This window comes from Notechis scutatus, chromosome 4 (genome assembly GCF_049901735.1).
Source record: "Notechis scutatus isolate UNSWTSFEM ecotype Mainland chromosome 4, rNotScu1.2, whole genome shotgun sequence".
NCBI lineage: Eukaryota > Metazoa > Chordata > Lepidosauria > Squamata > Elapidae > Notechis > Notechis scutatus.
Genome location: NC_142012.1, coordinates 162698615 through 162712895, shown reverse-complemented (window position 1 = coordinate 162712895; position 14281 = coordinate 162698615). Strand labels below are relative to the sequence as shown.

The window sequence follows — 14281 nt, the reverse complement described above, 5'->3', positions numbered from 1 at the left end:
TTCTGGAGGTGGGGTTTTGTGTGTGTATTTAAATCGACTCTGTAACTGACCTGCTTGGCTAGATAATTGAGTTACAATCCTGATATACTTATTCCAACCGACCATAGAGTGGGTTTAATCAGGTGCCTCCAAACCTAGGTAGGTGAACTGGTGTGACCAACAACCCTGTAAATTGGCCTCTGAAAGTCCTCTGGTCATAGCCTGGAGAAGATTTACGACTTGACACCTGCCCAGTGCTCCCTCTTAAATGTCTTAGGTCCCCCCCCCCCCTATTTAGCCTTCATGGGCCAGGATTTTAACTGGTAGTCCTTGACTTATGACCACAATTGAGTCCCAAAATTTCTGAAAAAAGAGACGTTTGTTAAGTGAATCCCCATTTTATGACCTTGCTTTGCCGCCATTGTTAAGTGAATCATTGCAGCTGTTAAGTTGGTAACACGGTTGTTAAGTGAATCTGACTTCCTCATTGACTTTACTTGTCAGAAGGTGATCACATGACCAAACCCCTCCCCCGAGGGGGGGACACACTGTGACAGTCATAAATAGGAATCAGTTTTCACGCGTCTGAATTTTGACCACGTGACCCATGGGGATGCTGCAACAGCTGTGGAAAAACGGTCCTAAGTTTCTTTTTCCAGCACCATGCTAACTTCAAACGGTCACTAAACGAACTGTTGTAGGTTGAGGACTGCCTGTATTTGCCTGAAGGAGAAGCATTTGAAATCGTGGAACTCTTGGACAGGGTGAGGTTGGTCCACATCTCAAATGCTTCTTGGGGAAGGCTTGTCAGTTTACGGCAGGGGTGGGGAAGGATGGCCCCTTTATGACTTTTGTGGACTTCAACTCCCAGAATTCCTGAGCCAGCCATGCCAGGACACATCATTAAAATGTAAACAAACCAGTTGCCAAGTGTCTAAATGGGGATGACCATAGGGAGGCTTCAGTCGTTGGGTGAAAAATGGTCACAACTCATTTTTTTTGCCGTGTTGTTGAACTTTAAACGGTCACTAATTGAACTGTTGTAAGTCAACAGTTAGTGCGGTTAATCATACTATTTAAGCCAGGGGTCCCCAAACTTGGCAACTTTAAGACTTGTGGACTTCAACTTCCCTGGTTGGAGAATTCCGGGAGTTGAAGTCCACAAGTCTTAAAGTTGTCAAGTTTGGAGACCTCCAAGGGTGTTGTGGACTTCAACTCCCAGAATTCCTCAGCCAGGACATCCAGATTCCACTCCAGCTGATGAGCATTAGCCCGTTCTTAGGCCAGGAGTGTGGTGGTTGCTTTTATTTGCTGCAGGCCTGGCTTGGAATATTTTGATCACGAAAGGCTTGTTCCGACAACCACTTTGGCAATCCAGGTTTTCTGCATATGTGGGTGTTTGCTGCCTTTGCCTCTTCTTTTGAGGTGCCCCCTCCCGTGCTTTTTTTTGGGGTGGGTGGGTGATGTTTTTGGAGTTCAGAAGGATCAATGGCATCTTGTGTGCAGTTATGCCAGCAGTCCTCCCTGCTGCCCTGAAAAGTGCCGTTACGCTATTTATCTGTGCACAACGTATCAGGGTGACAGCTCTAATCAAACGAGATTGCGTGGACTGGTAATTCAGGAGACAAGTTATGTGCTGCTCCTTCTCATGTTGATCATTATCTTAAAAGAGCCCTGGTGGCGCAAGTGGTTGGGATGCAGTATTGCAGGCTAATTCAGCTCACTGCCAGCAGTTTGATTCTGACCGGCTCAAGGTTGACTCAGCCTTCCACCCTTCCGGGGTCAGTTAAATGAGGACCCAGATTGGGTTTTTTTGGGGGGTGGGGAGGGTGGCAAATATACTGACTCTGCAAATCGCTTAGAGAGTAAAGTAGCACATAAGTCTTAAGTGAGCATTTGAAATGAGAAGTGGATTTGTGTTGCCTTTTAAACCCAACCGTGGTCCCAAGGACTGAAATTTTAACACAGTTAAGGAGCACCTGATTGGGGAAGGCCAATAGATTTGCCCCAGCTGATTGCTCACCTTCCATCTTCTCTCCTCCTCTTGATATACACATCCCCTAAAGCACCAGGGTTTGGCCTTGAGCACATGGCATTTATTCAGAAGACCCTGGCTTGTGGCTGCACTCTCTTCCCTGCTTTCGCAGGCTTTAACCTTCAAGTGTTTGCTTAATGGGCTGGCCTGACTAATTCTGTTGTGTCAGAAGACCTTGAATCGCTGAAGACTTGGAGGAGTGTGAATCTAACCACAATCAGCTGGCTTCCTTTTGTGGGAAGCAGCTGTTGGGAGGGGGGGGTTATCCCCCCTTTCCTCCCTCAACAGGGCCAATCAAGGACCATTCTGGACAAGGCTGGACTGGACCTTGGTCTAGGAATGAATGCAAGTAGCTGTCGGTTACAGTGTATTTCAAGTCATTCCCTTTACTTGGGATAGTGGACTTTTCCTTCTAGCCCCCTCTGTATGTTTTTCTAAATTAACGAAATGATGGGTTTGTCCTTCAAAACACAGCCCACTATTCTATTTTCCTCTTTGCTGTTTGAGTTCCGTGGATTTGGGATACCTTAGTTGTGGATTGTGAGTCCCATTCCACCCCTATTCTACTTCGGGGTTCTGCAAGACAACCTTCCCCCATTCCAGCCACATTTGGTTATCTCTGGGTCCCCATCCCAGTTGCCTCCACTCAACACCAGATGCAGAAATTCTAGGAACTGAAGAATTAATGTGTCTTTTTGGCAGCATCCATATCGGGGATCTCCAAGCTTGGCAACTTTAAGACTTGTTGGACCTTCGACTCCCAGAATTCCAGCTCTGGGAGTCAAAGTCCACAAGTCTTAAAAGTTGCTACGTTTGGAGACCCCTGGAAGAGTCTGCCCTCCTAATATTCTCCCCAGTCTGCTTTGAGCAACATTGACATAAACTAGGGGTAGTGAATGGACCCTCCCACACTTCCTTGTCACATTGCCAAGGACCGACAGAAGGGGAAATGCCGAAAATTTAGGTTGCCTGCCTAAATGTGGGACCAAAGCCGGTGGTACTTTCTCTCCTATAAGTGCTCCCTGTAATAAGAATAACCCTGCCAGAATTCCTCCCCAGTGTGGCTTTGGCTCTTCTCCCAGAGGTGCCCAACCCTGCTATGGGATGCATTCTGGGTGGGATCTTGAGTCCCAGGCTGCTGGGATTTTGTCCTCTGGAATGAAGAAAATGATGACATCGGTGTGTGTCCTCTCTACGTGGGTGTGTACACGTGTTTGGAGAATCACTCTGTACTCCCGTCTCTATGGTTGGGATGTCCTGGGTAGCAGATAGTATCCTAGTGCCAGCCCCCTCAGGTAGATTCTGCAGGAGGCCAAGGTTTTTATTTTTAAGTTCTCCACGGGCATTTTGGACGTGGGGCGGACAAAAACGTTAACAACCCACCTCTAATTCTGGTTCCTGCCTGAACCTCCATTGCTTTATTGCTGCAAACTCTAAATTACCCGTAGCTATTCGCTTCCTGTTGGGAATTGCCTCTTCTCTGGAAAACCTCCACTTTAGTGCTTTAGAATTAAACGATTCCTGAACGTGAGGATGGAAAACCCTGAACTGCTCTGCTCCGACTTTTTGTGGGGTTGTTTTTATTCGAATTCAAACCTGTTTTCTGGGAGAAGGTAGCCCACTGAATTCTTCACCTGTTTTCCTATGCTACTGAGAAGGTGCCTTGAGCTGCGTTGGCTTCCTTCAACACTTGTCCCATCATCCCCTTCCTTTTATTCTGCCTCTGGAACTCTTTCCCCATTGTCAAACTCCTCCAAAGGGGATTTTCTTATCCCCGATCTGAAGCTGAAAAACGCAAACATGACAATCGCAATGTGCTGAATCCATGATGCCTGTTTAGCCCTTAGAAGCTAGCTTGTCCGCACGAAATTCCCAGAGAGACCATGGTCAGATATTGCTAGGGCCAAGGTACTAATTTTTGCACAGTGCATTGCTTTCTGTTTCGCAAAGAAGACCTGGGTTTCTCTTATTCCCCCCACTTTTTTTTCCCCAGAGGGATAACTCAGGCTGAGAGTGATGTTGCCCAAAGCAAAGCAAATTATGAGATACTCTGCAAATGGTCTACCTGTATCTCCTGGGCCCAAAGTGGAGCTTTTGAAAGGAAGAAGCAATTGCTTCTCCCTCCTTAATTCATATCTCCTCACCTCTCCAAATATTCATAGGTCTCATTGTTTGTTAAATCACCTGAATTACACTGTTGTTGTTGTTCATTTGGTGTCCCATTCTTTGCAACCCCACAAGGACCATAGCATGCCAGCCCCCAGCCCCGTCCTTCAGTATCTGCCAGAATTTGCTCAAATTCATGCTCACTGTGCTGGGTCTTTTAAATTGAATTGAATTCTTTATTGTCATTGTACGTATATACACAGTGTATACATATAATGAAATTCACATAACAACCAGAGACCAGACCCAACACAAACACACACATGACAATCCCCAAACACCTCCCCACCTGCCAAAATTCCCTCGCTCCCTAAAAACACACAAGCATCCATACAACAGACCAAGTAATACTGTCCAACAGCTCACTGATGGTGGTCCTTAAGTTCACTGTTAAGTGCAATTATAGCTCTGGGATAAAAGAACTGTCCGGAAAAAGTGTGGTCCGAGTTTTAATTGTTCTGTATTTTAAGCTCCCGCCATCACCCCTTTCCTCTAGTCCTTGTATTTGCATACAGGTAGTCCTCGACTTAACGACCATAACCGAGCTCAAAATTTCTGTTGCTAAGCGAGACAGCTGTTACGTGAGCTTTGACCCAATGTATGGTCTTTCTTGCCACGATTGTTAAGGGAATCCCGGCCGTTAACACGGTTGTTAAGCGTATCTAGCTTCCCCATTGACTCGACTTGTCAGAAGGTCGCAAAAGGGGATCGCGGGACACTGCAACCGTCATAAATATGAATCCGTTGCCAAGCGGGCTGAATTTTGATCACGTGACCACAGGGGCACTGCAACAGTCATAAGTGTGAAAGACGTTCATAAGTCCCTTTTTTCCGGTGCCGTTTCAACAGTCGCTAAGTGAACCGTTACAAGCCCAGGACTATCTGTACTGCCCAATCCAGTCTAAAATTTGGGTCACGTGACCGTGGGGATGCAGCCAATGGCCGTAAGCGTGGAAAACTGGTCCTAAGTCACTTTTTTAAATGCCGCTATAACTTCGAATGGTCACTGAATGATCTCTTGCCCCAAGCGGCTGATTAAGATCCGCCGTTTTCCTTTCCTCAACCTGCTTCCGCCCTTCGGAGCGGAGGTGAGATCGCTCACATTCCCTAGCGAGGGAGGGCAGTAAGTGCCTGGCGTTGGCACTGCCTTGAGATCCTTGTAAGTGCCCGGCGTTGGCACCGCCTCGAGATCCCCTGTGCCTTTCTCTTGTGCCCGCTGTGGGTGCCCCGACGGGTGTTGTCTGGGGCTAACATGGGCCCTAAGGTTGCCAGCCCTCTTCCCTCCTGCTGCTGCTGCTGCTGCTGCTGGAGCCTGTGACTCAGGCACGTGGGTATGAGGGAGGCTTCCTCCGACTGGTTTGGGCAGTGCTGAACCAGCGCCAAGACCGAATGGCTGTGACTGGGTGGGGCTTTGAGGGCTCCCTGGTTCTCCTTAGGCTCCTCTCCTCTCCTTGTCTCTCTTATGTCTCTGCAGTGCAGCAGACTCTGCGATCTGACACCACCGCCAGCAGCAGCAGCACCAGCAGCGGTGGCAGCGGCAGCTCCCATGTTCCCGGCCTTGTGGGGGTGGGGGTCTGTCCCCTGCCTTGCCCATGTTTGTCGAGCCCGGAGGTCCTCCGTGCCATGCACCAGCCGGTTTGCAGGCTGATCTTTTCTTCCCCTTCCTCTCCCCCCCCTTCTCTCCCCCCAAATCCCTTTCAGGGAAAACCAGGCAGATGAAAACTCTCCACCGCTTGCAAAACCCAGCCTGGGATTTTCCTATTTGGGTGAGTATTATTCGTCCCCTGGCTTGTGCTGCGGCTCTTCTTCGCTGCAAGCCTTTGAGTTAGGAGTGGGATAAGGGGGCAGGTTTTCTCCCAAAAGAGCCTCTTTTCTTTCGGGTACGAAGAATTCGGGGAGAGGTGGGGTGTTTTTTGTTGTTTTTTTCCCCCTGAGGCCGAAAATAAAGTTCCAAAGCGGTTTTGTTTTGCTTCTGTTCTTTTTTTTTTTCCTGTCTTGCAAACGTATCAGTGGGATTGGGCCTGTGCTTAAAAAACAACAACAACAACCTCTCGGCCTTTCCCAAGAGCTCGTTTGTGTAAACAGTTCAGCCAGGCATCCTTGGGTAAAAAAGGGGAGGCAGGGGCTGCCGATTTTGTGATCTTCAGAAGTTCCTGAGATGGGATGGAGGAGGAGGAGGGGGAGCGGCTATGGTGGATTCAGAGACCGCCAATGACTTGGGATTGAGCGTGTAATAGTTAATTCAGGACTTTCTCGGGCTCCCCAACGGCGGTTACCTGGACTCTCGATTTCAAAGCGATACCCTTGACTCTTCAGAGCTGCTGTCCGATTCGTTCACCCAAAGGGCTGCTTTGTCCTGTTGTCCCGGATTAGGAGATTAGTATTTTGGTCCGGTATAGCAGGGGTCATTTGAGATGACAGCTCTTGATTGGCTTAGCCCCAGTGACTTCCTGTAGGAAGAGATGCTGCAGGCCTCCCCCCTCTCTCTCTACACCTGGGTGTGATGCTGCACCACAAGCACATTGGCTACTGGGCAACCTGGGGGAGAGAATTGTTGCAGACGGTGCAGTTGTGTTCAGAGCAGCTAAATCTCTTTCCCCGCCCCAGAGACAAAGACAGCCTGAACTAAATAGTCTAAATATTTCGGAGGGGACGTCTTGGTCACATCACGCAGCTCAAAAAGGCTGGGGGAAGATGGAACTCCCCTTTTTGGGGAGAGCAATTAGTGCAGAGGAAGGGAATAAGTAACATTGGGCCAGACAAAGGCTTCAACCTCCAACAATTCGTGAGCCGCTGTAGAGCAAGGATGTGCGGCAGCTATGGCAATTTTATGACCTGTGGAGTTCAACTCCCAGAATTCGCCAGCCAGCACCAGAGTTGGAAATCCATACAAAATTTGTAAGTTGCTATGGTTGGGGGAGGGGGGGGGAAACTGTTTAGAAACTCTGCTTTTAGGTAGGTGGTTCTCAGAACGGTCTTTCTCTGTGGCTGTGGAACATGCAACCGAATGTCCTTTTACAATTGAAGACGGCGATGTATAGGTTGTAGTGGTTGTGTTTTGAAACTCAGGGTTAACTATCGCAGGGGTCTCCAACCGTGTCAACTTTAAGACTTCAACTCCCTTAATTCCTCAGCCAGCTTTGCTTGCTTGACAAGGTTCAACGCTCCTGATATATAGTGTATATTAGGGGTCTCCAAACTTGGCAACTTTAAGACTTGTGGACTTCAATTCCCAGAATTCCTCCACCAGCTTTGCTTAAAGTTGACAAGGTTTGACACTCCTGATATATAGTGTATATTAGGGGTCCCTAAAGCTCTGCTGGCTGGAGAATTCTGGGAGTTGAAGTCCACAAGTCTTAAAGCTGCCAAGTTTGGAGACCTCTGGTGTATATGATACCTACTATTTAAACAGCTCATGGAAATTGGACTGTGGCACTATTTTAGCCAAAGACAGACAAGTATTATATTTTTCAGGGAATCGCTCTGCTAAGAGTCTGTCCTCCAGGTATTAATATGGGACTCTTTCACTCATTTCTTTGAAATTCCTCCTGAGCATCATTTTATAGCTGGCTCAGGGCCTCCTTTGGTGCTACATTCATCTTTGGAAAAGAGACACCTGTTATAGGATGGAAGTAGTTGAATGTAGATAGAACAGAACAAGTTGGAGATAACAAAAGAAATTGGAGATGTTTCAAGTGCAGGTAGTCCTTCACTTACAACTATTCATTTAGTGACTGACCGAAGTTACAACGCCACGGAAAAAAAGTGACTTAGGACTGTTTTTCACACTTGGGACCGTTGTAGCATCCTCATCATCACGTGATCAAAATTCAGGTGCTTGGCCAACTGACTCATATTTATGGATGGTTGCGCCGTCCCTGGGGGTCACGTGATCTCCTTTTGCGACCTTCTGACAAGCAAAGTCAGAGGGGAAGCCAGATTCCATTAACAGCCATGTTGCTAACTTAATAATTGCAGCGCTCCACTTAACAACGTTGGCAAGAAAAGTTGTATATGAGGTACGGCTTTTGAGCTAAACTTCACTTAGCAATTGTCTCGCTTAGCAACAGAAATTTTGGGCCGCTCAATTAGGGTCAATTAAGTTGAGGGGCTACCAGTAGTTAGAATCCCCCCTCCCGTCCCTTTCAGTTTGCTTGCTACAGGTGAGGTGGTTTGAGGAGCAGATTCCAGTGTTTACACTTCACCCCTTTCCAGTTATACCTGTGGAGCCTCTTGAGCCCCAAAGTCAACTTTACAAAATCTCTGGGTAGCATTTCTGGGCACTAAAATCTGCTTCTCAAGGCTTCAGAGACACAGAGTCTGTCCTGTAGGTAGTACTATTGTGGGAAGGTACAATCCAACTTCAGGTGGAGAGAATCAGAATGGAGCCGGAAGGGGGCTCGGAGGCCTTCTAGTCCAGCCTCCTGCTCAAACAGGAGATACCATTCCAGACAAGTCTTTTCTTAAGAATCTCCAATGATGAAGAACCCGCAATGTCTGTTCCCCTGGTTAATTGTCCTCCCTGTTAGAAAGTTTCTCCTTCATTCCAGGTTGCTTCTCTCCTTGGTTAGTTTCCATCCATTGTTTCTTGTCCTGCCTACAGGTGGTTTGGTAAATAAGTTGACCCCATCCTCTTTGTGGCATCCCCTCAAATACTGTAATCACGTCCCGTCCCGTCCCCCCCCTTGACCTTCTTTTCTCTAGACTGGCCAAATCCAAATCCTGCAACTGTTCTTCATACTGTTTGTTTTAGTCTGCAGAATCCCAGGGTCACCCGATCACGTTTTGCGACCTGTTCACAACCATGTTACTAACTTGAAAAAAACTCTGATGATTCACTTAACAAATGTGGCAAGAAAGGTCGTGAAGTGGGGCAAAACTCACTCAGTGACTGTCTTGCGTAGCAAACAGCAATTTTGGGCTCCGTTGTGGTCATAAGTTGAGGACTTACCTGTATTCCCATAGCAATTGGAAGTGAGAGTTGTATAACTTCCCTCCTTTGAGGGGCGGGAGGGAAGGCGACTCGAATTACTCCTGGCTTTTCATTTTACCCCGGCTTGTTTATCGGTTTACAATTTCAATCTTTCGTCCTGTTTTGTACACGTTCTTCCTGGTCTGTTTTATTACTTTCCTCGAGCGATGATGTTTCTGAAGACTTTGTCCTTTGGGCACATATTTTGACCGCACTTTTTTTTCTTAACCCAAATAATAATAATAATAATTTTATTTTTTTACATTGTCAGGTCACAGAATTCTGGGAAAAAAAAAAAAACCCTTTTAAATCACGCTTTGGGAGGTGGGGTTGCCCCTGTGGTAAATTGACATAAAAATCCAGGTTTACAGGCACTCCTCACCTTGTATGGCGGAGGTCCCCAAACTTGGCAACTTTAAGACTTGTGGACTTCAACTCCCAGAATTCCTCAGCCAGCTAGTCCACGAGTCTTTTTAAGTTGCCAAGTTTGGGGACCCCTTGTGGTATGGCGTACCTCAGCATTTTGCCCTGTCTGCGGCCGCCCATGTTCATTTGGATGATGCTTCTCTCCGTCTCCCTCTCTCTGCAGATAGTAAGGGGATCCTTATGCAGCAACACGTGAAATGAACAAAGCTCCACAGCCCTCCGGAGGAACCCCATCAGCCCCACCACACCCCTCCCCTTCTCCTGGACTTCCACAGGTAAGGATTCTCCTTCCCCAGCCCGCCTTCTGCCCTGGGTTGCTTTATCCACTTTCCTCCCCACCCCCCAGATAGGCTCACATTTTGCTGCTCTGCCTTCCCTTGGTGGCTTGAGCGGTAGCTCCTCTAGCAGAGGTGGGGCTCTATGACCCTTTTACGACTGGTGGACTTCAACTCCCAGAATTCCTTAGCCAGCCTGGAGTTGGAAGCCCACAAGGCCTCAAACAGGGCCAGAGTGGCCCAACTCTGCTCTAACTGCTCCAAATATTATCATTGGTGTTTTTTTTTTAAAGCAAAATGAACTTTCCTGTAGCTTGCCAGCCTTTGGCCTATTGGCTTGCCAGGTTGACCGATGCCATTTTCATTCCATCTGCCCAATGCGTCTTAGAGCCAGTGCTTTTTTAGTCCTCAAAACGCTGCCTCAGGTATGGTTGGAGGTTGGGGCAGCTGCCGCGAAGCTGCTAACCTGCGTCTTCTCTCCTCCCTTCTCCTAGCAGTCAGCATTTCCTCCTGGCCAGGCGACACCTGTGGTTTTTAACCCAGCGCAAGCTACCCAAATGAATACGCCTTCTCAGCCTCGACCGGTAAGAAGGAGGCAGCGAACCACCAGGGCTGCGGCTCTCGGAGCTGCAGATTCTCTCTCTCTCTCTCTCTCTCTCTCCTCTCCCTCTCCTCTCCCTCTCCCTCTCCCTCTCCCTCTCCCTCTTTCTTTCTCTCTCTCTCTCTCTCTCTCTCTCCCTCTCCCTCTCCCTCTCCCTCTCTCTCTCTCTCCTCTCCCTCTCCCTCTCCTCTCCCTCATTCTTTCTCTCTCTCTCTCTCTCTCTCTCTCCTCTCTCTCTCTCTCTCTCTCTCCCTCTCCCTCTCCCTCCCTCCCTCTTCTTTCTTTCTCTCTCTCCTCTCTCCCTCCCTCTCCTCCCTCTTTCTTTCTTTCTCTCTCTTGCCCAGGTCTCTCTCTCCCTCTCTCTTTCTTTCTCTCTCTCTCTCTCTCTCTCTCCCTCTCCCTCTCCCTCTCCTCATTCCTCTTTTTCTCTCTCTCTCCCTCTCTCCCTCTCCCTCTCTCTCCTCTCTCCTCTCTCTCTCTCTCTCTCTCTCTCTCTCTCTCTCTCTCTCTCTCTCTCGATGGCGAGCCGAGCCTTCTCTGATGTGCTGCCAAACAGGTTCTTCGGTTTGGCTCTGGGGGCTGGCAGGGCACAGTCAGCCCTGCAAGCTGACTCGGTCTGCAGGCGCCACTGACTCGGGGAGTTACATCTGCAGCTGTGTGGCAGGTGGGGATGAGGGTTGGGGAAACGAGCCGGACGGAGCCAGCCGTGAGGTTATAAGAGATGCCCAGTTGCCAGGGTTGGCATGGAAGGTGGCGGAGAGGAGGCAAGGAGGGCGGCTCAGCTGCCCCCGAGGAGCAAGGAATTTGGGGAAGGGGTGGGGTTGGGGGAGCAGGGAGTAGACGGAGGTGCCTGTAACTGTCGGTGATGTTCTCCTCTTGTCTCCTTCCCGTGCTCTTTCTCGTCTTAGTTTCCAGCAGGGCCGCGTTCTTTACATCAGCAGGTACTAACCTTTCTCCGCTTGCCTCACTGCATGCTGGATGCCATCCTAGGGGGAGGGCGCCCTTCGGGATCGGGGGGTCGTGCTTGGACACTGCAGGGCAACGGACTGCAGGGCTGGAGGGGGCCCCCGAGGGGATGAGGGTGAAGCCTCCAAGTTGAAGACTCCTTGCCTCCCCCCTGTGAGCTCTCTTACAGGAAGTTCCCCCCTCTTCCACTCTCCACCTCCCCCCCCATTTTTTAAGAGAGAGATGATAATACAGGTAGTTCTCGACTTAACGACCCAATTGAGCCCCAGATTTCCGTTGCTGAGCAAGACGGTTGTTCGGTAAGTCTTGCCCCACCCACCCACACACCTCATTTTTACAACCTTTCCGGCCACAGTTCTTAAGTCAGTGGGCTGCAGGTGTTAACTAACACGGTTGTTAAGTGAATCTGGCTCCCCTGATTTGACTTCGTTCCTCGAAAAGCCGCAACACCCCCCCCCCCGCGGGATGTTGCGACCGTCGTAAATATGAGCCAGTCGCCAAGTGTCCGAATGTTGATCACATAACATGGGGTGGCTGCAGCGGTCATAAGGGGGAAAACAGGTCAGAAGTCCCTTCCCTCTCTTCCCTCCCCCCCCCCAGTGCCGTCGTAACTTCGGACGGTCGCCCAACACAATGGTTGTAATTCAAGGACTACCTGTACTATTCCCCCCCCTCCCCCTTTTCAATCCAGGTTTGGATTACGATGGCTATAAGGGGCCTTTTGGACTCGCCGCTTTAAAGGCAGATCCGATCGTATTGTGGATTACCTAAAGCCTTTTTTTTATAAGCCTGCAGGGAAGAGAGATTATTGGGGTAGGGGGAAAAAAAAGGGACAGGAGGTCCACGGAGTCCAAAGAACACATGAAAACCTGGACAAGAGAACCTGTAGCTTGGGGCAGGCGTGCGAGGGTCATTTTTCCCCTGGTTGTGGTTAGGGCCAGTTTGACTGCAGTGTCCACAGCCCAGAAGCTTCCCCACTTCCCTTGTGACTTGCATGGCCTCTGACTCCTGAAAGTGCTTCTCTGTCACTGTTTCTCATTTTGCTCCACTCCTGCTGTCTGGCTTCTCCGTTTGATGCTCCTTCCTCCCTTCCCCTCGAATACGCTTCCCGGCCTCTCCCGGGATTGGTGGCAGCGTCCTTCTCTTCTCCCTTTCCCCCTGTCCTTCCCTTTCGGTGTGTTGCACGTCTTCCAGACTCTGTTCACCGCCTCTCTTACGTTTCTTGGCAGACTGCCTGCAGACTCCCAGAAGGGCTGTGTCCTCCATTGTCCCCAAAATAGTCACCCCTTACACCAATACCGGGCGGGCGGGCGGGTGGGCTCTGTCCGAGAGCTTTCTTGGTTGGGAACGAAGCCTTGGAGGGAACGTCAGGTTTCATCCTGTCGCCTTAGGCTGGGGATGTGGGAATTGAGCTGGTGTTAACCTAGGTAAGATCTCGGCAGCGGGATTGGAAACGCGGTTCCCGGGTGATGAGGTGGCATGTTCTCCTCAATCTGTTTTTTTTTTTAAAAAAAAAATTACCCTCAATTTATTTATGCTTACTTGGGCAATCTTTAAAAAAACTGCCAGCTACGAATCTTCTGGCTGGTTTATCTAGGCCAGTGATGGTGAACCTTTTTTGGCACCGAGTGCCCAAACTGGAATGCGCATGCATGTGTGTGTGCCGAGTGCCACAAACCCGAAGACCAGCTGGCTGGTGCACATGCCTGTTTTTGGGCCATTTTTGGGGGGGCATTTTTAGGCCATTTTTCAAGTCATTTTGGGCCGTTTTCTGGACTGTTTTCAGGCTGTTTGGGGGTCATTTTCAGTCTGTTTCTTTGGGTCTTTTTCAGGCTGTGTTTGGGGTGTTTTTCAGGATGTTTTTAGGCCAGAAAAAGGCCTGAAAAACGCCTTGTTTTTTGGCCAATTTTTGGGGCCATTTTCCAGTGCTCCGGCACCCGCAAAGACCAGCTAGCCGGTGCGCAAGTGCGTGCCGTAAACCGGAAGAGCGTTCATGATGGCGTTCCGTGCCCACAGAAAAGGCTCTGCATGCCACCTCTGGCACACGTGAACACCGGTTCACCCTCATGGATCTAGGCCTTCAACCCCCATGTTTTGTTTCTAAAACTTCTCCAACATGGTGAACGAATAGGATTGTTATCTTCACATCCCGAAGTGGGTGGTCTGTTTTGTCTGAGCAAAGCTGCCACTTCTGGAGCTGGCTTTCCAGGTGTAGTTTGATTGAATTCAGGAAGAACTAGAAGAAGCCTTGATCCTCGGCGTGAAACCTCTGAGTCAGATCAAAGCTTCCAGGTGTCTTTCATGCTGGTCCATCCAGTCTCCGTGGAGAGATTGGGATATGAACGAGGAAGCCCGGTTCATATATTATTACTACAGCCATCTCAGTCAGTGATCTTAGGAAGCCACAATCTCTTAGCATCTGTCACGCAGGGTGGATGATCCTGGCCTAAAATCTAATGTTAACCACTAGCAAGCTTTGAAAATTGGGTGCTTTGTGTCTCTGCTTTTAAGAGTCTCTCTCCCAGTCTGGCATCTCTCCAGGCGTGTTGGATGAAAGATCAGGCTGACGTAAGGATTCTGGGAGTTGAAGTCTTCCCACAATCGTCAGAGGGATGGGAACTAAGGAGGAGAGCTAACAACGGATCGTCCTCGACTTAACAACAGTTCATTTAATGACCATTTGAAGTTACAACAGCACTGGGGAAAAAAGGACAATTTTCCACACGGCGGTTGCAGCATCCCCCACAGTCACATGATTGACATTTGGATGCTTGACCAGTGGTTCGTATTTATGACGGTTGCAGTATCCTGGGATTATGTGATCCCCTTTTGCGACCTTCTCAAAAGCCAAATCAATGCGG

The 14281-nt window shown here is 49.1% G+C and overlaps 1 protein-coding gene across 46 annotated transcripts in view; it reads left to right on the top strand.

Annotated features, from left to right (window-relative positions):
• The window catches only part of EIF4G1 (eukaryotic translation initiation factor 4 gamma 1), a 135447-nt gene that overhangs the window by 16936 nt on the left and 104230 nt on the right, over positions 1–14281 (top strand). For 17 of the 46 annotated variants that reach the window (XM_087965471.1, XM_087965459.1, XM_087965493.1 and 14 more), the window contains exons 2-3: positions 9742–9853; positions 10348–10437. In XM_087965471.1, coding sequence (XP_087821597.1) covers positions 9776–9853; positions 10348–10437 — 168 coding nt within the window. In that variant the 5' untranslated portion in view covers positions 9742–9775. Of the gene's footprint in view, positions 1–5659; positions 5947–9740; positions 9854–10347; positions 10438–11362; positions 11396–14281 lie in introns of those variants that run through there. The other 29 variants (XM_087965478.1, XM_087965467.1, XM_087965490.1 and 26 more) reach the window with 11 other exon arrangements.